This window comes from Malaclemys terrapin, chromosome 2 (genome assembly GCF_027887155.1).
Source record: "Malaclemys terrapin pileata isolate rMalTer1 chromosome 2, rMalTer1.hap1, whole genome shotgun sequence".
Classification (NCBI taxonomy): Eukaryota; Metazoa; Chordata; order Testudines; family Emydidae; genus Malaclemys; species Malaclemys terrapin.
This window is the reverse complement of record NC_071506.1, coordinates 241,704,417-241,732,230: the sequence shown is the minus strand read 5'-3', so window position 1 is coordinate 241,732,230 and position 27,814 is coordinate 241,704,417. Positions and strand designations below refer to the sequence as shown.

The 27,814-nt window shown below is 40.6% G+C and overlaps 1 protein-coding gene across 2 annotated transcripts; it reads right to left on the bottom strand.

Moving 5' to 3' along the window:
- Positions 1-139: 139 nt before the first annotated feature.
- On the bottom strand, positions 140-27,464 carry FAM133B (family with sequence similarity 133 member B). 2 transcript variants are annotated; one of them, XM_054020462.1, is made up of 12 exons: positions 27,350-27,463; positions 22,858-22,955; positions 16,110-16,188; positions 14,434-14,508; positions 14,222-14,254; positions 13,746-13,814; positions 8,626-8,721; positions 6,839-6,886; positions 4,030-4,125; positions 2,802-2,888; positions 2,177-2,224; positions 140-1,427 (listed from the first exon to the last, which is right to left on the bottom strand). In XM_054020462.1, exons 1-12 carry the CDS (start codon positions 27,371-27,373, stop codon positions 1,341-1,343), a joined length of 840 nt encoding a protein of 279 aa, XP_053876437.1. In that variant the 5' UTR covers positions 27,374-27,463; the 3' UTR covers positions 140-1,340. The 2 variants fall into 2 exon arrangements, with proteins under 2 accessions (XP_053876437.1, XP_053876438.1); XM_054020463.1 differs by having other exon boundaries at positions 1,362-1,427; positions 2,173-2,224; positions 27,350-27,464.
- Positions 27,465-27,814: the final 350 nt, after the last annotated feature.

Sequence of the window (27,814 nt, the reverse complement as noted above, 5' to 3'; positions counted from 1 at the left end):
TTAGTTTTTGTGCATGTTTTGTTAATTTATCATGTTTCTTTTCTGTTTTTGTTACTGAAGTAGTTGCAGGTGCAAGTAAAAGAGCTCAATCTGTTTGTGTCAATATTCCATGGTCCTGTGGTCCAAAAATACAAAGACAAACTTTTTAGAGTATCTTTACTGAGATTCTGGCAGTAATTTTATATAACAAGACACATCCGCATAACAGGTCTGCCACTGAACTTGCTTAGAGTAAAATCAGCTTCAATATGAAGCTGTTAGATATCAAAACCCTGCTTTTTACATGCTAAATATTTTCAGCAAGTGTGCATTTTATCACAGCAAATGAACTTACTATAAGAATAAAGTAAATACATACATGAAACTCCACACCTGGAACATAATTCATAAAAAAAATAAATCACTAGTTACAACTGAAAACCTGTACGTTATTTAAAAATGGTACAAAACATACAAAATAATTCTAAATATCTCAATGGCAATGCAAAGGAAAAAAAGCTACCAGTGTTTGCCAAAAATGTTCATTTAAACTCAAAATTACTTTAAATGATATAATGCATATTAATAGCACAGTATTCAGCATCATTTCAGTTAGTGGAGGTAAAGTCTTTAATTTTTGGATGTCAAGTTATGCTGCAGTGTGTCACTGCTCTTACTTAATGAAAAAGTACATGCTAGAGGCCCAGAATTGTTTATTCAGGAAAACCTGCTGATACCAGTTCTGATCTCCCTAGGAAATATAGCTGTTGTACTATTAAAAATAGTTAGATTTTCCAAGGATCAAAGGCACCCTAATTCAGCTAGCAAAATGGTAACACTCCCAAAAGAAAATAAAGGGCAAAATTATCATAAATACTTCTACAAAAGTAACCTTTAAAACTGTTACTATTCTATTCCCATTTCACAAATGGCATTAGTAGTCAGCAAGTATCAATAGTCTTGTGTTATATTCCTCTTCAAGATGAATTTTTGATTTTATTTCTGCAGATTTAAAAATTGGACTATATTACTAACTTGTTAAAACACTATTTTTAGTATCTAAAAGGTTGCACTCTATTTCCTAATATTTTACATATTAGCTGGACCACCCTCTCTTATGATTTTAAGCTAACACTGGCTACTGTAATTAAAAAAAAAATTGTACCCCAGGTATTAAGCAGCAGGCAACAACAATGGACTTTTCGGGCACATTAGCACCTGGCTGGCTATTGAAAGTCTAGTAATATTTCTAAAACACTGGAAAACTCATGCAGTGTGGTAAAGTTTGCGATAATTTTCACAGTTGAAGTTTCCTTTTGTCATTGCACTTTTGTTGAAGGGACAGGCTTGATTTTTAAGTGTTATTCTGAATCTGAACTTGAACCAGCTGTCTTCTTTTTCTTCTTTTTACCATGTTTCTTGTGCTTCTTTCTCTTTTTTATTTTATCCTTTAAAACAGTTAAATAATGTAAGTTATTTCATAAGCCAAAACCCATCTATTAAAATTCAGCTAAGGAAGTGGTGTAAGAACTTTGAAAGGGTGTTTTGTCCAAAATTATTTCAGATAAAAGATTACTAGATAAATAGTATAAAACAAACAAACAAACAAAAAGAATACTAACTTAAAAAAAATCATTCATAGTTCTATTTTGGTCTGGTAAGAGGTCTGAAATAGTCATTGTCTCTATTTTGTTTCCTAATCTTTTAAGTCGCTTGAACACTTTATGAATTTTTGAGAAATCAGTTAGATAATGGGGGTTTGTAATGCCCCATATGATATACGCTGGTAATGTTCCATTTTATTAATGTGAACATAAGTAAACATATTTGACATTTACTGCATCTAGAAAATAACTGTATTTAGATAACATACAGATATCTCTAGGAATTATTTGGGGGAAGTTCTGTGACCTGTGTTCTATAGGAGGTCAGACTAGATGATCACAATGGTTCCTTCTGACCTTGGAATCTATAAATACAGGGCCAAATTCTGTTCTCAGGTACACTGATGTAAAGGCCAAGGAGCTTCCAGAAGTAAATTGAGTTATTCTTGATTTACAACTGTGTACCTGAGAGTAGAATTTCCCATAAAATGTTCAACTTCGTAAAGAATGTTGTCGAGACTACAAAAGTACAAACGCATTTTTCACATAGCTAATACACTTTCTAAATATATGAGAATAGGAATGATACTTGCTGTTACTTTCTCTCTTTCTTCACTGTTTTTTTTCTTTTTCACTTGTACCTAAAAAAAATTATTATTAAGCTTTTGTGGCAGAACAATATTTCCAAACATACCTGTAAGTAAAAATTTTTAGCTTTGGCTATAAAACATGATGGCACAATATGGTACAGCATACAATGAAGAAATACACTGGGATATCTGTGCTATTTTCCGCAAATAATTCTATCTAGTATCATCTGGTTTTGGAAATAAAAAATGCTGAGTGCTTTCAAGGAAACAACGTCTGTCTACTTATACAACATATAGCATAGCAGGGAATTATTATGTAGATGCCAGTAAAATTATTAAAACTAGCTATGTGAAAAAATCCATAACAACTCCAATTTTCCCTAGCCTTCACATAGTCTGGAATAGGGTGGATAAAAATGGATAATTTAAATAAAATCAATTTTTAACATTTAAATTAAATACAGGTTTATTTTAAAAAAATAAAGTTATTTAAACTTGAAATTTACCTCTGAAATTATGACAATCTATTTTGGACGTAACTTACTATAATATATCAAAATTATTTAAATAAAAAATAATAATATTAAGCAGTACATGTTTGCTGCTGAAGTTTTAAAGAAAGACATACCACTGAACTGGAGGAAGTCACTGTCTGAGTATCTGGAACCAGAGTTTGCTGAAATGCTAACTCAGCTTTTGACAGTGGAAGCCTCTTCTGTAAGTGAAAAAGAATATTTTCTTCCTTTCAGTTTATTCCACTGGTTCAGTTCAAAGAACAGTTGATTCAAAGTTAAGAAACCAACTGGGAGTTGAAAAAGCATGAAAACTTGCTTTCCTCTTCCAAGCTATGATTAAAAGCTTGGAGTGAGAGGATGAGATCTACTAGTTCTACAATCCTAAAAGACACAGTGTCCAGAAACAAATCAGTTAAATTCACTAACTACAGATATTTCCTTTGTTTAATACATCAGTTTTAAATACGAAACATGTTTTGATAAAAAGAATCAATATCAACCATCTAGTAAATACCTCATTCATCATTTTTGCTAATAAAAAAAGTAAAAATTAAGATCTCAATAAATGTAAGGTAAGCTAGATAACTGCTTGAATAAATGTGTATCGATACAGTGTATCCTACTAAGAGGTACAAAACTTACTATAAAGTCTAAATTAGGTGTAAATAAACATGTTGTAATGGTTAGCAACCAATGAAAATCAACCTTTAATAAAAAGTACAAAAGCAAAACAGAGCTAAAACGATTTAAATCAAGGTTTCCTGCTTACTGATTTAAATCATGATTAAAATCTGTGATTTAAATCAATCCACGATGATGAAAGGATTTCAATATTAGAACAGGGACTAAACTCAGATTAACCCTCTTGATTTAAAAAAAACAAACACTGCAAATGTAATCAATGTCCAGTGATAACTAACATTAATAGAAATGAGTTGGAAATCCCCTGCCTTTGTACACACAGTAATGAAATGACAGTCCCATAAACTGTCAATATGTCAAGCATTCAATGTGATGTTAGTGAATATTATGGTATTCAGAATTGTAACTATAACAAAATAGTTCAAAATAATCATTAAGTGGTAGAGCGTTCTAACTTTAATGAATTGCAAGAGTTCTTATTAAATAGGCTAGTGCTTATACAACTTTGAGATAGGTCACATTGCTGAAATCCAATTAATCCGAATAAATTAAATTGAACAGCTTCAAGATAATACATAATTTGCCACTTAGTCTATGGATGAGTTAAGCACAGTCAAATTAGCTTACTCACCTATGCACATTTAACTTATCAAATATACTTTTTTAAAATTTGAAATCTAGGTTGTATTTCACACTGACCTCCTCTGTAGGTTCTGACTCCGATAAGGACTCAGATGATAAAGGTCCATTCCCACGATCAATTTTCTTCCTTTTCCTACTAAGACTTTTGTTGTCCTACACAAAATAAAACATATAAGTACAGCCTTTAAAATAATAGAACACTTAGACTGTGACAAAAACACTGACTTTAATGTTTCATTTAAATTATGGAATCATAGACATGTAGGATTAGAAGGGACTTCAAGAGGTTATTTAGTCCACAACCCTCCGTGTGAAGGCAGGACTAAGTATATCTAGAATACAAATATAAAATAGTCTCAATTTTATTAAAAAGAAAATTTTGAACTACTGAAGTAATTATGCATCAGCACCAAGAAACTGAATGCAGCAATCAATGCCATTGTCTAATAATCTTCAAGAGACTCTTAGCAAAAATGAATTTTTTGATACTGCTTAGCTTCATTACATAACTACTACACTTTTTTTAAGATAGGGAAAATATTGCAATACATTTTAAAATATTTAAAATAGAAATTGTATAGCATAAACAAACATTTAAAATATGTTGCACAAATTCAAATGAAATTGAGATGCAGACTACTTAGTAAATTTGAATATATTTATTGCAGCTCTTCTTGCTCTGCTACTGAGCTAAGAGTACAGCTCCCCCTACAGGTCCAACTGGGAACAGCAGTAGCTGTTTAATACCAGTTTGTAGCTGCAATATTAAGTTTTTAAAACTTACTTAAAAAAAAAAGAAAAGAAAAAAGAAAAGAAAGCTTAGATCCTTCAGAAGTTGATAACGTTGGTCATACTTGTCCAGGCCAGCTTCATACTAGCACTGGGCCAGGCAAATGGGATTTTGCAAAACTGATATGGAACCTTCTCTTTCCACCCAGCTCTTCAAGGCTAGGAAGGGAAAAGGAAGATCATGTGCTCTCTATCCTCCATGGTGGGATCAGAGACTCAGTAGTCTTGGTTACCTCCATCTAATCAAATGAGGGGACAGAGTAGAACCCTCAGCCCTTTCTACAGGCACTGAGGAAGTGGTATTGCAAGTGAAGCAGCCAGGATGACAGGTATTGAAATAAGGGAAAATTGGAGAGAAATGTGGCAACAATCACTGTATGTGTAAACCTAAGCAGGGAGAAGAGGCGGAGGTAAGAACTGCTGCTTTGAAGATCAGCTACTGAGAGGTAACAGATTTAGTAGGGCAAGGAAAAAGTATTTCTGAATTTGGAATAGGGGGAGGACATAGAAGAGAATCGGTGCATTTGGTGTGCATGAAACAGAATTGATGAGTCAGACTGAATAGAGTTACCTGAACAGAAAGGTAACAGAGGTGACTGAACAGGGGAGGTGAATGCGACACAGAGACCTGTTTGCAAAGGATCTCCGGTTCTTTGCAAATAGCTCTCACCTTGGACCTGACAAATCCATTACACCAAACACATCTTACAGGATATTTATCCATAAAGAGTAACATGAAAGGTACCTACAGAAAGCTCACAATTTGTCAAGACTCAATCACTGTGAGATGTATGTATAGATAGTATTTAAGGAATAATGTAATTTAAGGAATTTTATTTATATTGAAAGTACGCTCTATGGATTTGGTGTAGAACTTAGTCACTGGGGGCAACGTTTCTCGATGACCCACTCAAGTACGAGGGAGTTATCACCTCTCCCTAGTCAGCCAACTACGTAATGCAAGGTGCTATTATCTACCATTGCCATAGTCAATGGAAAACCATCAGGGACAATGACAAACAATCAAAACCACCTAAAGGCAGACAAGAAACTACAACAAGGCAGAGGTTCACCCTTTCTGTGAACAGAAACAAAAGTCTGTTTTCAATATAACAGAGTGTAGGGAAAGGCATTCTGTAAACTCCTGGCACAGAGAGATGCTTTCATGTATGTTTGGATCCTGGTTCTTGAGAAACCAGCCAGCTCTGCAATGGACTGAACTTTGGGGGGAAATCTACTTTATTAGATAGGAAGGGTAACTACTGGTAAGTGTAGACCCAGGTTTGCTTTTTATGATTTTGTTTTGTATTGTATTGTAAGTACTTGTTTCCATCTCTCTCATTTCTCATTAAATCTTTATTATTTCTTAAATAAACCTTCTTTTATTTTATGTTCTCACAAGTGCTGTGTGGTTTACAGGAGCAGTAGTTTATTCTAACAATGGTAAACTGGGGTACGCCTCATCTTTGTGTGAAGGGGATCCAGAAATTCTGTGAGTAGCTAGTGTTAGGGCTGGATATCACAAGGGAACGATTCAAAGGGATTCGGGGATTGAAGTGCACCTGTGGTAACCTGCTGATGAAAGAAGGAAAGGTATAAGCCCAGAGGAGAGTGCTGAGTGACTGGCAGTGTTAGGGAGCTGATGCCCCGCTACCTTAAGAAAGACTTCTCCTTGCTGGAGGCAGAGGCTAATAAGATGATTCTCAGTCCTCGGTATAAATTAAAAAAAACAAAACAAAAACAGAAGACCACCTGAAAGCCACTTAGACATTTGTTCTTGAATTAACCCTATCTGCTTGAACAAGTTTGCAAATTTGCCACATAACTACTAATTGTTGTACTCAGCAGCTATTGGGACCAGATTTTCATAAGAGCTCAGCAACCAGCAGTTGGCAACAATTATTTAAATAAAAGCTGAGGACCTTTGAAAATCTGGCCTCAAATGTGCAAGCATAAGTTCACAACTGCCATACACACAAGCCTTATGCCGCTATTTAAAAATGTGGTCCTTTGTCTATAGTTGTATAAAATACAGTTGAGAGACAGATTTTTATTTTGCAAGTACTTAATATTTTACCTTTTCTCTTTCATGTTCTTCCTTTGATTTTTTCTTTTTTGTGCTATCCTAAATAGAAGGTGAAAATAATTAATTTTTACATAATGGTTTCAGCACACAATGGTATGAATCACAACAGAATCTTGACCAGATATCATTCACTGTATAAAAGGACCTACTTTTCAAAGCTGTTATGGTTGTTCTGGGTTACAGAGCTAACAAATTGCTCTGAGATATTTTACCTGGCAATTCACGTGAACATTATGAAAAAACTACCATTTTGGTACAACTGCCTCTGTCCTTGCCCTGCAGTATGCAGAGACACTGCTCTGGTAGGCCTGTGGGGAATCAAGGAATAGAATGTTGCTCAGCAGAACACGCAGACAACCTATACAGAGGTCAGCCACCATCACTCTATTCCTAAAAATCTTTTAAAAAACCACACTATCATGGGAGAGTCCACATGCGCTGGGTGAGAAAAGAGCCCTTTGGGAGATCCTAGGGAACAGGATGAAGCCTAAGATGAAGCATACTCCCTATAGAACAGTTCATGTTCTGCTTTCTCCTGTTGAGATCCCCATGTACGGAGTGCCTCTCTGCTGTTCCTTCCCGTCTGGTGATAATACAAGACAAGTAATTTCTATTGAAAGCATAGCAAAGAGGAATATGAGCCAGCAGAAAAGGCAGAATGCAAGCAGGGCCAACAGAATGAAGAAAGTATCAGAGACGTAGAATAACTAGGAAGGAAGAAATGGTAAGGTTGTGAGTCTCTCCACCCACCTCACCTCAGCTGACGGCAGAGAGAAAGAATGGAGACTTTTGTCCTCCAATTCAGCAGCAGGTGGTGTCTAAATGTCGTGTCCCCCCCATATGTGTGAGGGATGAATTTTCAAACTTACATTAACAAAAGCTTGTGTGTGTGTATATATGCATATGAGGAATGATTTAATTATTTGATATCTATGGATGAAAAACACTATATAAAGAGCTAGTTATTATTTGTATAGCACATACACTAAGCTAGGTACTTTACAGATAAATGAAGACAGGACTGAGCCCCAAAGAGCTTTCATAAATGGCTTCTTAGATTACCAGTTTTTAAGCCAAAAATATAAATTACTACCTGCTACAGTGTAAACAATTGTTGACAGATGACAGGCTCCTTACAATTTGTTTATTTTCTAGTTTACACAGGATGAAGTCCAAAATTCATACCAGAAAGTTTAATTAATTGGGTAGGCACTGCTCCAAATAGAGCAAAGAGAAGGGAAACCTCCCCATAACTGCATTTATGAAAGGCTCAATTTGTGCTGCAGAGTGTACAATTTCTGAAGGGAAAGTACTTTTCCCACAGACATCTGGTAAGGCAGTATTTTGAGCACTGATATCCTGTCAGACCTTCATTTAAAAAAATAACAACAAAAAACTACATGTGAAAACACCACATTGACAAAGAATTAAGACATTTATAGGTTTTAAATGTTAGCTTATTTTACACTAAAACAGAGCTTGTTTGGGCAAAATGTATATTTATAATTCAAAAGTTAGTGATAATAGTTTGGAATCATTGACAAGTCTGCTCTCTAAAGATCAAACTATTCCTTTTAGCCAGTGTACTGAGCTCAAATAGGGATAATACTTCTTGGAGTATGGAAGCAGAAGGCTGGAAGCATTGCTTGCTCCCATAAAGTAGCACTGTATGTTTGAAAGAGAAATAAAGAAGTGTATATGCAAAAACAAAAATCAGATAATGTTTACAATATAAATAAAGGAAAACTTCCCAACACTAATACATCATTACATTTTACCTTGCTATCTGATTCAGAATCAGAAGTAGAGCTTTCAGAAGATTTCCGCAAGGAGCGATACCTCTTCTTTCTCCGTTTTTTCCCTTGTTTCTTATCCTATCCGTAAACGTTTTAGAGAAAAAGTTTGTATTTGTTCACAGTGAAGCTATAACTGAATATTCAATCTGAAGAACACAGAAACCCAAGGTCCTATATGTAAGTATGCTCTCTTGATGAATACAGCACTACAGAGATGATTGGCTCTTAGAGTGGACGATATTCATAATTTTTCTGCATTTATTCAAAATTTATATTAGTGATAAATCCAATTTTTTCTAGTTTCCTTGTTTATTACTTTTTTCCACAGTATATTAGAGGGCCTGACTCTTCATCTTCAAAGTGATCTAGCCTAAAATGCCATGAACAGATTCTTTTTTCAAAGTAATAATCGTGTGCCTGGGTTTTATTTTTAATTTAGAGGGGAAAATATCTTTCTTTAAAGAAATGCCAATACACAATTCTATGTAAAAATCAAAGGGAATCCAGTTTATAAACCTGCCACCCAAAATAAATATTGTTCATATGGAAGTTCTTATTTGTAGTCAAGAGAATAACCTTCCTTAGCTAATGCATAAAAAGGTAAGAGTAAAACATTTAGGTAGATGCAGCCTAAAATCTACATGTGTAATATATATACTGCAAAAAACAGTGTTAAAAAGTTATCATGAACCAAAATTACCTTTTTAAAATACGTGTTTCATTAGTAACAAGGAGTCCGATGGCACCTTAAAGACTAACAGATTTATTTGGGCATAAGCTTTCGTGGGTAAAAAAACCTCACTTTTTCAGATGCATGGAGTAAAAGTTACAGATGCAGGCATTATATAATGACACATGAAGAAAAGGGAGTACCTCATAAGTGGAGAACCAGTGTTGACGGGGCCAATTCCATCAGGGTGGATGTAGTCCACTCTCAATAATAGATGAGGAGGTGTCAATTCCAGGAGAGGCAAAGCTGCTTTTGTAATGAACCAGCCACTCCCAGTCTCTATGCAAGCCCAAATTAATGGTGTTAAATTTGTAAATGAATTTTAGTTCTGCTGTTTCTCTTTAAAGTCTGTTTCTGAAGTTTTTTTTGTTCAAGAATAGTTACACCTCTACCCCAATATAATGCGACCCGATATAACACGAATTTGAATATAACGCGGTAAAGCAGTGTTCCGGGAGGGGCGGGGCTGCGTACTCCGGCTGATCAAAGCAAGTTCGACACAACACGGTTTCACCTATAATGCGGTAAGATTTTTTGGCTCCCGAGGACAGCGTTATATTGGGGTAGAGGTGTACTTTTAAATCTGTTATAGAATGTCCAGGGAGATTGAAGTGTTCCCCCTCTGGTTTTTGTCTATTACCATTCCTGATGTCTGACTTGTGTCCATTTATTCTTTTACGTAGTGACTGTCCGGTTTGGCCAATGTACATGGCAGAGGGGCATTGCTGGCACATGATGGCATCTATAACATTAGTAGATGTGCAGGTGAATGAGCCCTTGATGGTGTGGCTGATGTGGTTGAGTCCTCTGATGGTTGGGTCCTCTGCATGGACTCCTCCTGACAGTCGAAATGACAGACTAGACCTCTACATAGAGTGCTTCCGCAGACGTGCACAGGCTGAAATTGTGAACAAACAGCATCACTTGCCCCATAACCTCAGCCATACAGAATGCAATGCCATCCACAGCCTCAGAAACAACTCCGACATTAAAATCAAAGGGGCTGACAAAGGAGGTGCTGTAGTCATAATGAACAGGTCAGATTATGAACAGGAGGCTGCCAGGCAACTCTCCCACACCACATTCTACAGGCCACTATCCTCTGATCCCACTGAGGAATACCAAAAGAAATTACACCATCTGCTCAAGAAACTCCCAGCTACAGCATGGGAACAAATCTACATGGACACACCCCCGAGCCCCAACCAGGGGTATTCTATCTGCTAACCAAGCTCCATAAACCTGGAAACCCTGGACGCCCCATCATCTCAGGCATTGGAACTTTTACAGCAGGATTATCTGGCTATTTGGACTCTCTCCTCAGACCCTAAGTTACCAGCACTCCCAGCTATCTTCGAGACACCACCGACTTCCTGAGAAAACTACAATGCATTGGTGATCTTCCTGAAAACACCATCCTGGCCACCATGGATGTAGAAGCGTTTTACATCAATATTCCACATGGACTACAAGCTGCCAGGAACAGTATCCCTGATGAGGCTACAGCACTCCCGGTGGCTAAGCTTTGTGACTTTGTCCTCATCCACAACCATTTCAGATTTGGGAACAACTTATAACTTCAAGTCAGTGGCACTGCTATGGGTACCCGCATGGCCCCACAGTATGCCAACATTTTTATGGCTGACTTAGAACAACGCTTCCTTAGCTCTCATTCCTTAGCGCCCCTACTCTACTTGCGCTATATTAATGACATCTTCATCATATGGACCCACAGGAAGGAGGCCCTTGAAGAATTCCACCTGGATTTCAACAATTTCCACCCCACCATCAACCTCAGCCTGGATCAGTCCACACAAGAAATCCACTTCCTGGACACTACAGTGCAAATAAGTGATGGTCACATAAACACCACCCTATACCGGAAACCTACTGACCGCTATACTTCCCTACATGCCTCCAGCTTCCATCCAAGACTCATCACACGTTCCACTGTCTACAGCCAAGCCCTAAGACATAACTGAATTTGCTCCAAGCCCTCAGACAAACACCTACAAGATCTTTATCAAACATTCTTAAAACTACAATACCCACCTGGGGAAGTGAGGAAACAGATTGACAGAGCGAGGCGGGTACCCAGAAATCACCTACTACAGGACAGGCCCAACAAAGAAAATAACAAAACACCACTGGCCATCACGTACAGCCCCCAGGTACAACCTCTCCAGCACATTATCAATGAGCTACAACCTATCCTGGAAAATGATCCCTCACTCTCACAAACCTTGGGAGACAGGCCAGTCCTTGCTTAAATACAACTCCCCAACCTGAAACAAATACTCACCAGCAACTACACACCACACCACAGAAACACCAACCCAGGAACCAATCCCTGTAGCAAACCTTGTTGCCTACTCTGTCCCCATATCTACTCTAGTGACACCATCAGAGGACCCAACCACATCAGCCACTCCATCAAGGGCTCATTCACCTGCATGTCTACTGATGTTATAAATGCCATCATGTGCCAGCAATGCCCCTCTGCCATGTACACTGGCCAAACCGGACAGTCCCTATGTGTCCATTTATTCTTTTACAAATCGTATGTTATATCAATAATGGTAACATACAAAAGCCAGTAGGTGAACACTTCAGTCTCCCTGGACATTCTATAACCGATTTAAAAGTAACTATTCTTAAACAAAAAAACTTCAGAAACAGACTTCAAAGAGAAACAGCAGAACTAAAATTCATTTGCAAATTTAATACCATTAATTTGGGCTTGAATAGGGACTGGGAGTAGCTGGCTTATTACAAAAGCAGCTTTGTCTCTCCTGGAATTGACACTTCCTCATCTATTATTGGGAATGGACTACATCCATCCTGATCGAATTGGCCCTGTCAACACTGGTTCTCCACTTGTGAGGTACTCCCTTTTCTTCATGTGTCATTATATAATGCCTGCATCTGTAACTTTTACTCCATGCATCTGAAGAAGTGAGGTGTTTTTTACCCACTAAAGCTTATGCCCAAATAAATCTGTTAGTCTTTAAGGTGCCACCGGATTCCTTGTTGTTTTTGTGGATACAGACTAACATGGCTACCCCCTGATACTTGTTTCATTAGTGTTCTTTTAATATGTTGTTATAAAATCTATTTTGGTGCACAGAAAAATTATTAATTGAACAGATATATTAATGTCATGTTCATTTCTATACTTCTTTGTGCACTAGAAGTTTCTTTCCTCACTGTAAAGAAAGAGGCAAGTCTTCTATCTCCCTGTGAGAGCTCTGCAGATTTGCCTTTCTTGTTCCCAACTGTATACTTCCTTTCTTCAAAGCATCACTTGAAAGCCACCTGGGGGCTTGCTTTATAACCAACCGTTTCACAATAAATCAAAGGGATTGCTACTACCACTCCTTCCAGCAGGTTTGATATCTCTGTAGCACTCCTAAGGCCTTGGCTACACTGGCGCTGTACAGCGCTGCAACTTGCTGCGCTCAGGGGTGTGAAAACGCCCCCCAGAGCACAGCGAGTGCAGCGCTGTAAAGCTCCAGTGTGATCAGAGCCTGCAGCGCTGCACACTTGCTTGCAGTGCTGCAAGCTATTCCCCTCGGAGAGGTGGAGTACCTACAGCGCTGCAAGAGAGCTCTCGCAGAGCGGCTACACTCGCGCTTCACAGCAGCGCTGGGAAGTACCAAGTGTAGTCAAGGTCTTAGTCTCTGCTAGCCTTCTGAGTGAAGTGCCCATGCTAAGGGACACAATCATGGGCTCAGAGCTCTCAACTCCTTTTGAATTCAATGAAAGCTGAGGGCCTGCAACAAATTGTTGGACCAAATGTTAGTCTGTTACACAATAGCAGAGAGCACAATTGTGAGGCCAGAAGTTAATTATTTTAACAAGTTTGTTTGAACATTGCGTATTCACTATATTATCATGTATTAATTTGGTTATAGGAAATATCAGGTCTTTAACTGTAGTTTTTAAAAGGCGAAAGAGTTATAGTTTCAGATATCACAGATAAACCAATAACCCTTCAGGTATAATTAACAGGGTACTAACAGACAAATTATCTAACAGGGTACTGTTCCTGAGATGTATGGCCCCAGGCCTGCAACGACTTACTCGTGCTTAAAGGTATGCACTGAACAGCTCCACTGAAGTAAATGGGACTGTTCATAGTGTGTAAACAGATGCATAAGTAGTTGCTAAATTGGGGCCTCTGTTAAAATGCTGACTAATCTACAATCACTATTTCCATGTTAAAACAAGAATCATACATTTCTTCTTGAATGCACCACCCTAATAATAACCTGAATAAGAGAGTAAGTGGCACCAGCAAATAATAGAATTATACACTAGCATATTTTAAAAGAAAATACAAAAATTACAATTCTGGTATGTTAGTTCTCACCTCATCATCAGAATCAGATGAACTGCTGGAAGAATCAGAGCTTGATGAAGAAGAGGAAGATGAAGACAACTTGACCAAACACAACAAAAATGAAAGCTTGTGAGATGCAGCATTTTGTCTGTTTGAGAAATATTTAAAGGAACATCCAAATACTCTCTGCATTTGCAAATGTTATCTTCGTGATCTTAGTTCCAAGAGTCTAGCCTGCGGAGATTTTCTTAAATTAAGCTGTATGAGTGATATTTCCTCAAACAAGCAAATGTATGGCATTCTAGCCAAATTCTCTATTTTTAAAGTAAGACCTTCTTATTTTTAAACCTTTTCCCCTCAAATACAAACTAAACTACCACTCTCAGATAACAGGTAACACAAGCATAGTTATTTAAACATCTATGTACAATTCCAAATTACACTCTTATTTTGTCTTTTCAGAAACTCCAGACACGTAAAACTTAAAAACCTGAAAACTTGCTCACCCTATTTGATTTCTTCTTTTCCTTTTTCTTTTTCTAAAAAGAAAGACAATTTTGTTACATTGTATCATGGTCTCTCAACATGTCACAGACAAGGAAAGTAGTTCTGAATTTGCATTTTGACTTGTGTTCTTTGGTGATGGCTGTTTCAGTGTAAGAATGTCACATCAGGAAAATCCAACTCATGAATACTTTACCAGACTTAAGATATTTACCTCTTTCTTTTTGGAGGAACTCTCATTTCCACCTAATAATTTCTCCCTGTGTTTTTCTAGTTCTTTCTTCCAATTCTGAAAAACAGTGATAGTGACCATTGGCATAATTTTCAAACCCTTGGTGTTAACAAGAACCTTTGAAATATTCCGTCTGTGACAGAGCCAACAAGTATTATTTTTGCAGGTTTTAAAAAGATAATTCAACTAATCCTAAACCTAGGACATTACATATTTCGTTTTATATAAGCAGATTAATATTCATTTGAGCAAAACTTGCTAATTTTCTCCTGGATCCGCCAGTTATTTAAACAAATATATATATATATACAAACACCTTGACTATCTGTATTAGGATATTAAACTTACAGCTGTACATACATATTTCACTATAGCAATGTGAGTAATCTGCTTTTACAAAATGAAGTACCACCAAATATGAGTGTCTCTTTATTCAAAGATGATGGGTAAGGATCTGGACAGCCTCTGATGAAAAGATTTCACATTGAGTATAGAGGTTCACACAGTATTGCTTCTGTAAATTGAATGCACTGCACCCAGCAGGGGCTCCTTGCATTCTTTCTCCAAGCACCTATACCACCAAGCTTCCTGTGTGCCACCCTTATGGAATGTTCTAGGTCTCAATGGCCAGAACCCTATAAATTAGGGAGGGAATCAGAAAACCAAAAGGGGAAAATGGGGGACACCTGGAGCCCCTGCCATCTGGTTAGCACAGCCACAGCTTCACACACCTCTGGACTGTCTCTCATTCAGGCAACTGGTTGATAGCACCCATCACCTTCCAATAGAACAATATACCCCTGCTCATCCTCCCAATAGACTTTAATGTGTCAAAACCCTTAATGATGCATCTCCGAGACAAATGGGTGAGTTGGAATGGAGATGTGCACAGAGCCCCTGGTGTGGGTGGGAAGATAGGAGACCCTGGTATGGTGGGAAGGTGGAATGCGGGACACAGAACTCAGGGGGAAGGGGAAGAGTGCGGAACCCAATATGGGGGAATAGGGGTTAAGCAGAGCTTCTGACGTGGGAAAGAATGGGACCCTAGTAGGGTGGGAAGGTGGAAGAGTGAGCACACAGAATCCAGGATGGATGGGGAGATTGGGGAATCTCATGTGGCTGAATGGGGGGGGTAAACAGAATGTTGGCAAGGGGGGGCAGAATGGGGGATCTGATATGAGAAGTGGTGAAATGGGGGACTACACAGAACTCCAGCAGGGGGAGATTGGGTGGGAGTTACAGGGAGTCCCTGAAATATGAGGGGGATAGGAGGGTGGTACACAGGGAACACATGGAGTGGAATAGAGGGATGCAAGAAGCCCCTGGGATATGCAATAAGCTCAGCCAAAGAAGCTATGAAGTGTGCGGCCCTCTAGTGTATTACAAGAGCTCAAATTCTATTCAGGTGGCACCTTTTCAAAACTAGACCTGACCAGATATATACTGTAGAGAACAACAGGGGAAAGGAAAAGATGGTTTTTACTCTGTAACTGCTGTAATTCTAATTTAAATATTTTAATAGCAAAGTTAGCTCATGAAGAATCTTACACACACACACACAAAATGGGCTTTTCATCCTGCTAATGACAGTTGAATACAAAGGATCATTCTAATTTTTCTAAATGATTCACCAACACAAAATTAATCAAATCACAAACCTCATTCATCTTTTCTTCAAACTCAGCCAATGCCCTCGATCCTTTCTTTTTCTTTTCTAGTTGTTCTTTCACTTCTTCCCTTTATATAAAAAATACAAAGGTTTTACACAGATATCTATACATCTAAAAAACCTGAACAGACATTAAGATTTTTTTTTAAATTTCCACTGAAATGCACAGACAGTAATCCAAGTTGTTTCTTCAGTTTATCTTTAGCTGAATTTCCCATGAAAGGAGAAAGAGAGTTACCTTTGGATTATGTTAAACTTTAAGATATTATGTAAATTGTAAGTCCTGCAAATAAATTCCTGTGCAGGGTCTAGTCCTTACTTTGGTGATAGGTAATGTATGCTTGAATTTGATGTATTATAAGATAAAATGGAGAAGATAAGATAATTTCAATAACTCATCTTAAGAGATGGTATAATTCTTAATAAGACAATTCTGCAAGGTGGAATTCAATTCTAAAAATGTATCCAGAAAAATTTCTTTCCATGTGTGATTCTGTTAAAATTACTAAAAATAAAAAAACTGGTGAGGGCACACCCACAATTCAGGCAATATTAGCCATGACAAAAAATAGAGATGTAAAGTTTTTCTATTCTTAGGCCTGGTCTACAGTACAAAGTTAGGTTGATGTAAGTCACCTTGCATCAAATTATATCAAGTGACTAAACTCAATTTGTCTCAGGTCGATGTAACACTCTATTACAGCGAGGCAATAACACCACTTCCCCAAACGGCATTGAGCCATGGTTGACCTACTGAGGTCAACAAAGAATGAGGGCATGACCTATATCAACCCTAACAGACCTCCAGCAGCTGACCAACAATGCCTGGCAGTGACCGCTCTAATCACAATTGTGAACTCCTCTGCCCAGGGGTCTCAGAACCTAGAAGCCACATTCCTTTCTCTTTAAAACTCCCACATATTCCTAACTGCCCACTTTGGCGAGCACACCTAGCAGCTGTCCATTGTTGTGCGCAACTGGCCAACCAACCCTGCAGGCTCCATGCACTAGAAGCACGCCTCCCTGGAGTAGACAGGAGGTATTGGATCTCCTGGGCCTTTCCGGAAAAGAGTCTGTGCAGGCTCAGCTAGACCAGTTGTGAAAGGGTGGTTATCTATAAAAAGATTGCTTAGGGGACGCAGGGTATGACAAGGATCAGCAGCAGTGCTGCATGAAAGCAAACAAACTGTGCTGCGCATACCACCAGGCCAGGGAGCCCAACAATTGATCAGGTGCTGAGCTGCAAACCTGCCACTTTTACAATGAACTGCATGCCATAATTGGAAGACACCCCACCAGTACCCCGCAGACCACTATGGATAACTCTGAAGAGTTCAAGACACAGACCACTGCTGTGAACAGTGAGGAGGCCAACAAAGGTGAGGACATGCAGACGGGGGGTTTCAGCTATGCTGTGAGGCAGGATCTTTTTGAGACCCCACTGCAGTCTAGCCAATCCCACCAGACAAGCCTGGGTTAGCCCAATGAAGGGAAAGGAACCTCAGACAAGAGTGCATTTGCATTTTCCCTCACAATGTTCAAATGTAAAGACAGTGCGCCCCACCCAAGACCAAATTAGCAGGACACAGGCATCACACTGTCTAGAGTGGATCACAACCGTGAGTGCCAACCTCAGAGCAGACTGTCAAGAAATAGGGCATGAACCCCAAACTTAGATTTCACCAACCAAGTAACGAGTGTGAACTCCTCAGGCACTATAACAGTCTTAATAGGAAGCCACAGACAGTCCCCTTAGTTACTCTGATCTATCTTACCACCCAGACAAACCTGCCTCTGTCATAAATGGTTCTTTAAATCAACAATCACTATAATACTCAGGTTACTTACAGTCCCAAAGGACCAGTCATTTACCCCCAGGTCAACTGTACTGAGATCTCAAATCAAAGACAATGATTTTAGCCAATCCTGTAACAAACTAAAGGTTTATAAACTAGGAAAAAGAAATGACAGCGTTATTTACAAGGTTAAAGTAGGTAAACGTACACACACTAATGAGGTACAATCTTAAGTTCAAAAGGTAATGGAAGCTTCTATAATAAGCAAGCTTTTATGTCTTTTAGGGCTAACTCAAGCCAAGCAGCTTGGGGACCTCCTGCTTATGTTTAGGAATCTTTGCCCCTCAGAATCCAGACAGCATAAAGATACCAATATCTCCTTAACATGCATTTTTTATTCCCTTCTCCCAGCATTCAGGCTGTGATGAAACAGGGGTTGTGCACATACCCGCTTCAGAGGTGTGGGAGAAGCAATCAACAAAGTCTTTTGTCCACAATGGCTTCTCTGATGTCTGTAGAGCTTCTTTTTTGGGGGAAGAAGATAACACCTCTTGTGATAAACTACCATTTCACACTTGGTAATGCGTCTCCCCTGCCTGTGGGGAATTTACAGTCTTTGGCTATGTCTACACTACTCAGCTTTTAGCAACATGACTCTGTCGCTACAGCTGTGCCACTAAAAGTCATGCAGTGTAGCTGCTGTTTATCGGCTCTCCTGCCGACAATAAACTTTCACCCTCAACAAGTGGCATTTCCATTGTCGGCAGGAGCACTCTGTTCACACTAGTGCTTGTCGTGGCAAAACTTTTGTCTTTCAGGGTTTGTTTGTTTTTTTTAAACACCTCTGAAAGACAAAAGTTTTGTCGTTCAATTGCCAGTGTAGACATAGCATTAGCAAACATTTTTATAGCTACAGAGCAAACATTTAAACATTACTTTATAACATGGCATGTTATAAGTAGGATTAATACATGCAGCATCCTACAAGCATTCCATAAAGTCTAAACACATTCTTATAACTCTAATATCTATTTTAACAATACTAACACACAGGTGAGCCAGACAGGTTTCCTGCTATGTATCTGTCTATGTTGAGTGAGGCCTAGGGGCCTTGGCATGAGCTGGCACCTGGTCTGCTGGCATCACAACAGGTATCGACTTTTCATTGTTTTACTTGTTTGAGATGAGGCAATGGTACAACAAACAGAGGTAGAGTTGTCATCTGCATTTCATTCCCCTGTAGGGCTGGCAAGGAGCAGGCATGCGGACCAGTTTGTTTAAGTACATAGGGATGTCTCTTGTAACCTCTTGAGAGATCTCAGAGAGGCACACTGCAATCCTCTCCTGAAGGTGTCTAGAGATAGCAGCCTTATTTCTTCCTCCGTGGTAGGAGACTACCATGCCACTCTATTATGACTTTGGCAGGCACCATTGCACTAAACAGCCTATTGTTCATAGGAGATATCAGCTAAAGTCACCACTGTCTGTGGAAAATAGTGCCTGGTACTCGTACACATGGAAATAAGGCCCGAAATTTTATTGTTTCATGCAACCAGTGGGCCATACTCCTCATGGCTGGGGCTGCAGGGCGGTGCTGTGCAGACACTCCAAAACTGAACTTTTAATAAGCTAGTCTTATTTAAAACTTTTATAGGAATAAGGGAAGGGAGTTTTGAAACTTATTTTTTGCTTTCTGTTGTGACTGTAAATCCAACGATACATCAATCTGTTTTATCTGTAGCTGCTACCTCTACGGCGTTGAGTGGTCCCCTGCGGAATGCCTGACCATGATGAGGAGGATAAAAAGTGGACTAGAGAGGATATGTTCAGTGAGATCCTGCATGCCAGTGTTGCATTGGATTGTAAACAGAGGGCCTGGAGGGTAAATATTTCAGAAAGTATGGAGAAGGAAAGAGCAGACAGGAGAAGGGCTCAGGTGTCCCCGCAGGAAAAGGAGAGGGAGATGCACTCAGGCAGCCAACACAAATGCTGCAGACTCTTGTTGACCTACAGGTCCAACAGTCACATACTCACGTCTCTTTGCAGTCAATGAAGAACACCAATTTAGCAACTTGCTACAGACGCCAACATTCCATGTGGCATCACGGGCTGCATCCCTACCACTCCATGCCAGGGGACAACAGTAAGGACAACCACAGCCTCACATGCACTGACATGGGAGAGTCACAGATGATGTATGTGAAGCGAAAGTGGACTGAAATGGACAGGAATGTTTTCTATCTTTCTAATTTTAAAGTTGGATTCCGTTAATTTATTTTAGACATTTTTATTGTATTTTTTTAATTACACTTTTTTTGCACTGTTTTAGGTATGCAATAACTTTCTATTTTTTGGAAATGAATTTATCTTTATTACTTCACAACATATAGTGCAGAATGCCTAGCTCTACTCAAAGTACCAACTACGTGTAACTCTACAGCAGGGGTCGGCAACCTTTCAGAAGTGGTGTGACGAGTCTTCATTTATTCACTCTAATTTAAGGTTTCGCGTGCCAGTAATACACGTTAAAATGCCCCCATGTGGCCCCCGGCTCCCCCCTCACCTAGGGTTACCATATTTCAACAATCAAAAGTGAGGACCGGGGGGCGGGCAGGCAGGGGGGGAGGGATGCATGCGGGCGGTGGTCCCCATGCACCCCCCCAGCTCCCCCCTCACCGTGCTCGGGCTCTGTGGCTGGGGGGTGCGCCTGCTGCCGGTCTGGGGTCCCGGCCGCTGGCCCCGCTCAGCCTCCTGCTGGCCTGGAGTTACGTTCATTCAGCCGACAGTGGGCTGAGCGGGGCCAGCGGCCGGGACCCTGGCTCGCAGCTGCGTGCCTGGCAAAATTGGCTTGCGTGCCGCCTTTGTCACACGTGCAGTAGGTTGCCGACCCCTGCTCTGCAGGATGACAGAACTCACAGGTTCAGTGAAAAACAGTGTAATAAATTATAAATGTACAGCAAGCACCACATCATTCATAAGTTCATTAAAAGACAGCGCAATATTCATAAATGTACACCAGGCACTAACAATTCTTAACAGCAACTAAAACTTCAGGGTGAGGAAGAGCACAGCCCACACTACCACATCAAAGTTCTTTTTCAAGGGCTCCCTCAGCTGCATAGCTCCAGGCTGAGCTCATAGTTCTTGTGTCTGTCTGTTCAAACTCAGTACACAGACACTCCACCTGCTCCCTTCCATCCCAACAGCAACTTTTCCCCCTTTGCTTCACAGATATTATGCAGCATACAACAGACAGTTGTAACCACTGGGAATTTTTCTCACTGAGATCCAATCTCATAAGTAAATACTGAAGGGACCCTAGATGCTGGCAATCTAACAAAAGCACATTCAACTGTCATTCTGCACCTGCTGAGCTGGTAGCTGAATCTTTCCTGAGTGCTGTAAAGGTGGACAGTATATGGCTTCATGAGCCAAGGAAGCCAGGGGTAGGCAGGGTCCCCCAGAATCACTACTGGCATTTCAACACTGCCAATGATAATCTGCCGGTTGGGAAAGAAAGTCCCTGCTTGCAGCTTTCTGCAGTCCTGTGTTCTTAAAGTTGCGAGCATCATGGAGCTTCCACTCTGATATTGCTAAAGCCTCCTTGGTGATCCATCTACACTTGCATAATCAAAGAAACGTATCCCTTTCTACTGATGCTCTCTGTAGCAACATGGGCCTATGCCAAAACAGGGAAACGGGTGCCCTCTATGGCCCCACTGCTGTTCAGGACCCATTTCTGAAAATCTATCCACTATGTCCTGCATGCTACCAGAGTCAGAGTCCTGCACAGCAAAAGACGATTAATGGCCCTATACACTTGCATAACAAGAGCTGCCACTATGGATTTTACAATTCCAAAATGATTTCCCACTGACTGGTAACAATCTGGTGTTGCAAGCTTCCACACTGCAATTGCTACTCACATCTCAACTGTCAATGCAGCTCTCATTCTGGTGCATATTCCCTGGGGGGATGGGGCAAGCTTGGCACACAGATCCAGGAATGTGGCCTTTTGCATTCAAGAGCTCTGCAGCCACTGCTCGTCATCCCAAAACTACATTTCAATGTGATCCCACCAGTCAGTGCTTGTTTCTCCAGCCCAGAAGCAGTGATCCACTGTCCCTAGCTGCTCCGTGAATGCCACCAATTAGCCCTGAATTGATTTTCACTATGTCTCTCATCAATCTATCCTCAAACAAATCATCACATTGCAGACCCACAGGAAGAACTGCAAATAGTAGAGGACTGTAAGTCCGGTGTTCGCAACTTTCATGACAATAGTGCAGAACTCTGCGGGCTCCATGCATGTGTCACAGTTGGTGGACAGTGAAAAGTGCTGTGCAGGTTTGTGTGATTTAAAAAAAAAAAAGTTGTAAACTCCGGCAGGGGAGGGCGGCGAGCCCGCCGCGGCTCCACTCTCCCCGGCGGCCGGAGCACCGCGCCGCCCCCCTCCAGGTGCCGCCCCAAGCACAAGCTTGGTGGGCTGGTGCCTGGAGCCGGCCCTGTTTACGGGTGTTACACCACACTGCATCAACACAAGCAGGAGCAGTGAGTATTTGCAACGCTGATGCAAGCAGCCAAGTATGCATGTACACATGCAATATATTAACTCGGGTGACTTTCCACCAATGTATCTTGAGTTAAACAAAATTTGTAGTGTAGACATGGCCTGAGAAATTGTTGCTAAAAATGCCTACGGATCAATTTAATATATTCCTTTTCAGAAATGGTTGTTGAAATACCATCATCTTACACTGTAACAATTTAAAAAAAATATTAAATTAGGACAGATATTTAGAAAAACGCTTTGTCCAGATACTAGGAATCCCTTTATAAAATATCACGGTTTATGTTGGGAAGGAGGGCACTTAACAAGATAGTATCTTTCATCAAATAAGTGGTTTTGCAAAAGCAGCAATCAGATATTTCCACACTTACCATGTAGGCCTTGGTCTATTCAGGTAGTCCTGTATTGTTGGCCCTGCAGATTGGGAAGGACCTCGTGATCTGGCCATGGCTATAGGATTCATATAAGCCTTAGAGATGACAAAGCAAAGTGAGAAGTAAATTGAATTACTTTGCTGCAGAAACAAAAATCCACACATACAATTTTCCTTACCTATTGAAAACAATTCTGACTATGTTTCTTATAGATGGAAGGCATTTAGCCAGAGAAGATGATGATTCAAGCTGACAGGCAGACTCAACACGTTTCCAATTTAGAATTACATAATCTACTTAGCCACAAAAGGAACAAGGACCTATCCAGTGGCCTAGTGATACTCAGCACTTCTTTTGTAAAGATTTGAGATTTCTGGATACGATGCTCTATTACAGTGCCATATATCCCTAGTCTCTTACTCTCTGGCACAGCAAAGGTAGTACATTCAGGCCTTAGACTCACTTTGGCCAAAAACAAACTGATGGTGGCACACAACCAAGACTATACAAATTAGCGATAATATTACCACATAATAAAACTACTACATATGGGATTTGTTTTAAACTAAAAACCCTAATATATGTAAATAAACAAAACTTTGGTGAATTTAGCAGCATTTAAGTACTAAATCATATGTTTTAATCCCTAAAATATTCAAGTTAACAATAGATCAGTTATAATGGCTTTATTAATCAAGCTTTGTCATCTGTTCCTCCTTTTCAAGTCTCTGTATTCTCTTTTTATGCACTTCAAAATGTGGTAAGTTTTATAAATCCAAATATTTAAAAAATCCCCAGTTTACCTAAGCAAGGAAGTGATTCCCTAACAATTTTTAAAAATTTTGGTTCACGAATATACTAGAATCATATGGCCACACTAATGCTTGTGTGCATGTATCTTCCTTTCTCTAGACAGATCTGTGTATACAAACAGATATAATGTAAGCTATGTTAAAAAAAACATTAAGTTTGAAAAGTCAAGAGCACTCAGAAGTTAAAAAATGCCAGAATTAATGTTGTCTGTGAAACCCTAATTCAGTCAACTTAGGTGTACATTATGATACAGGCAGTAATTACATGAGCACATATTATTTCTTCCATAGGACACCTGCTTCATTCAGTGCACATGATGGACTGTGTTCATTTAGTGAGAGGCTATTCAAGGTTTTGTTTTCTCCTTATGTTCTGAAGATAGAATTATCAATTTCCTCATGGGCTTTTCCATGGCACTCATGTCTATAGTATGCAACGGCTTTACAAAAATTAATTTATTTTCACAACACTCCTGTGAGATAAGGGGATATTATTATCCCCATTTTACAGATGGGGAATTGAGGCAGAGAGAGATTAAGGTCAAAAGTATCCATCCACTAATTTTGGGTGCCCAATTTGAGACACCTAGGACCTGATTTTTCAGAGTATTTAGAATTATATAGCACTTTATATGTTCAAAACACAGCTCCTATTGACTTCAGTAACAGTTGTGAGTGCTCACACTTCAACAGATCACACCACATGTCTCAGTCAGACACCGAGAAACTAAGAACAGAGTTAGTGGCTACCTGTGAAAAGTTCGGTTTAAGTGGCTTGCCTAGCATCACATATGATCTTTGTGGCAAATGCAGGGATTGAAGCCATTCTTTCTCTTCCTCTAATCATCTGCCTCAACAGATGTACATCTTCAAATTCGACAACAACCAAGCAGGGGTCCTACAGATAACAGGCCCTTTCACTATATAACCCTATTCATTCCCAGAGCAGGTCCATCTATGCACTCAATGAGACAGGGGTCCTGTGGAAAAAATAGTATGTGATCATGTGATGAAAGACTGTATTGTAATACATATGCAGAAAGTGGCCAAATTAAGGTTGTGTAGGGAATTTCCTAACTTTTGGGTACTTGAGTTTGCAAACTCAATAATGATTTAAGAGTCTAATTTCCCAGATTTTTTTTTTTAAAAGAACAAACAAACAAAAAACCCTAGACATTCTATATCATGTGGCATCATACTGAAACCCACATGGTTCACCAGCAGGGTTGGACCCTTTAGATCCTCTGCCACTTGAGCTAATTGAGTAAACAGCAGCAGTAAATAAATAGTAAGTTGTCATGATTTATGTAGACCAGTACTAGAAGATGAGATGACATTTTGACAGCAATTTACACAGATATTTGCTAAATGCAGAGGAATGGTGAGACTCAGGAATCTTGGGTTTCATTCTAGGCTCTGGAAGAGAATAGTCTCTAATGTAGGAGTTCTTAACCTTTTTTCTGAGGCCCCTCCAACATGCTATAAAAACTCCTTGGCCCACCTGTGCCATAGCAACTATTTTTCTGCATTTAAAAGCCAGGTCCAGCATTAGGGCAACTGCCCAGAGCCCGACACCACCCATGGCAGGGCTCAGGTTTTGGCTTTCTGCCCTGGACCCCAGTGAGTCAAATGCCATCCCTGCTTGGCAGATTCCTTGAAAGCTGCTCGTGACTCCCCAGGGGCCACAGACCTCCTGGTTGAGAGCCATTACTCTAGTGGGCACAGAGTCTTCTGTACTTTTTCCCCCCAAGCATGATGCCTTCTGCCTCTTTCCCTCCAACCTGTCCTTGTGCCAATATGAACTAGGGTGGCGATTTCTGTTATTTCATTTCTACTGTACCAGTGGCATGCATGGTGCTTTATGCAAAAAAGAGAAAGCCCTTGCCTTAGGCCTTGTCTACAGTAGAAAGGTTTGTCAATATAGCTATACCAGCAAATACTCCTAGTGTAGATGTAATTTACACTGGCAAAACAGTTCTTTTCTGTTACAGCTTATACTAGATTTTTTTTTTTTACTCAAGGAACTATATCAGCAAAAGCACACAACAAAAGCCAATAAAACTGCATCTGCACCAGGGCTTTTGCCAGCATAAAAATGTTGTAGGAAAATCACATTCCTAACTGACATTAGTGGCAAAAGTTTTGTAAACCTGGCCTTACAGTCCAAGGCCTGAATACTATTAATTTCTCTTTGCATGGAGACCACTATGCTCACAGGGAGCCCCACTAAAGTCACTGAAAGGATTTGTCTGCTGGGAACAGCTTGCAGGATCACAGCCTAAATTTGAAATACAGGCAAAGAAGGGGGAAAGGCTGAAACAAAATAATGTGATTTGGTTTATTTTTATCACACAACTTGTTAGTTGCAAAATTTTTATTTTAATAAGCTTAAATTAAATATGAACATGTGGCCAAGCATAAAAGTATTTGTAGATGGTTAGTGGTGGATGGCTAGTTGAAAAGAGAAAGTTTTAAGGAAGGACCTAAAGGACAGGAAGGTTGACAACCTAAAATTAAAGTCTGATCCTACAATCAGATTGATCACATGGGAGGAAGTCAACCCTTGTTTTGGGGAACAACCTACTGAAGTCAACAGAGCCTCTGTGTAGAGACAAGGAACTGTGCAGAGAGAAGGACCCATATGTATCCAATACTTTAGGCCAGAGGCCTTGTTTTTTGTTGTTGTTCCATAAATCAGCTTAGCTCACTCAATAATAAAATAATATTGGTAGGAAAATGTCTTTGCAAGGAACTGGCCAGCACCCTAACTTTTTTCATGACAGAACACGAAACAGATATCAGACAGAAACTACATATAGTCATTAGTGATTTGTGCTAGATTTGACTGGGAGATGAAAGGTTCTATCATATATGACACAAGTAAATTCCTTGGGTTCTCTAGCTGCCCAGTTTTGCAAGAATACATGATGCACAATATAGGTCTTTTACTCTGCTGGGAAACATGCCAGCCCGTGTGAATGGTACCAAATGCATTACACAAGAATCCCATACTGCTGATAGACGTTTTTAGCAGGACAATTATATTGCAATTAACACCATCATCATAGGTTCCAGTTTACATAGAGAGAGTCAAGGCTTTCATGCTGACAGGAACTGCCATTGTGATATATGACGACACCGATATTGTGCTGATATTGGGGGCTGCCCCCCATCTTGGGATCCCCGGACAGTAATTTTATAAGTATCAGAGGGGTAGCCGTGTTAGTCTGAATCTGTAAAAAGCAACAGAGAGTCCTGTGGCACCTTTGAGACTAACAGAAGTACTGGGAGCATAAGCTTTCGTGGGTCAGAACCTCACTTCTTCAGATGCAAGTAATTTTATAAATATGCTTTAGACAGTTCAGCAACACGAGCCCCTCCTGGTCTAACCCTTGTGCAGACCTAGGGAGGCGCCCGGGGGGAGAGGGGGGTGCCCCTGCACAGTCCCACGCCCGGGGATACGGGGAGTGGGATGGGGTGCCTGGAGCGGACCAGATCAGGACTCACCGGGGCCCCCTCCCGCGGCTGAGGCGCTGCTGGCCGGGCCGGGCCGAGCGCTACACTCCGGTCTCGCCAGGCCGGGCCAGGCCCGGGCTGAGGCCCGGGACGCAGCAGCGCTTCCCCGGGCGGCCTCCCCTCGGCCCTACCAGGCCGAGCCCGCGCCCCACGTCACTCACCACCCGGTTATCCCGCTTCCCCATGGCGCCGCCGCACAGACGCCTCAGCTCCGCCGCGCGCTCCCGGCCGGGAACTCGAGAGCAGGAGGCGGCGAGGCCCAGCTCGGTTCCTCTTCCCGCAGCCCAAGCGGCGGGCGCACGGCGCCACCTGCAGGGCGCGCAGCGCTAGCGCCCCGCCATCCGCGCCCGGCCCCAGTCAGCTGGGCTCCGCCCTGCGGCTGGGCCTGGCGCCCATGCCCAGGGGCGTTACGAGCCCCGACCCCCAGCCAGCCCGTTGTTAGGGGCACAATGCTGCGGGTCCCCCCCTGCCTTTCGAGTCGGCCAGGACCCTTGTCCGACGAGCGGGCGGCACGCTAAGGGAAAAGCCGCCGAGGCCGAGAAGGCCATTGCAGAGCAGTTGACCCCCGCCTCTGCTGCAGTTCACGCTACAGCTAGGACTGGGACAGGAGTTAATCCACCCACCCC

Bases quoted from the DNA above. Each gene is read 5' to 3' on its own strand.
- FAM133B (XM_054020462.1), bottom strand. From the start codon at position 27,373: ATGGGGAAGCGGGATAACCGGGTG. The intron at 22,956-27,349 runs GTGAGTGACGTG...GTCATCTCTAAG, and splicing joins GGAAGCGGGATAACCGGGTG to GCTTATATGAATCCTATAGC. The intron at 6,887-8,625 runs GTAAAATGTAAT...CCTTCTATTTAG, and splicing joins ATTCTGAATCAGATAGCAAG to GATAGCACAAAAAAGAAAAA.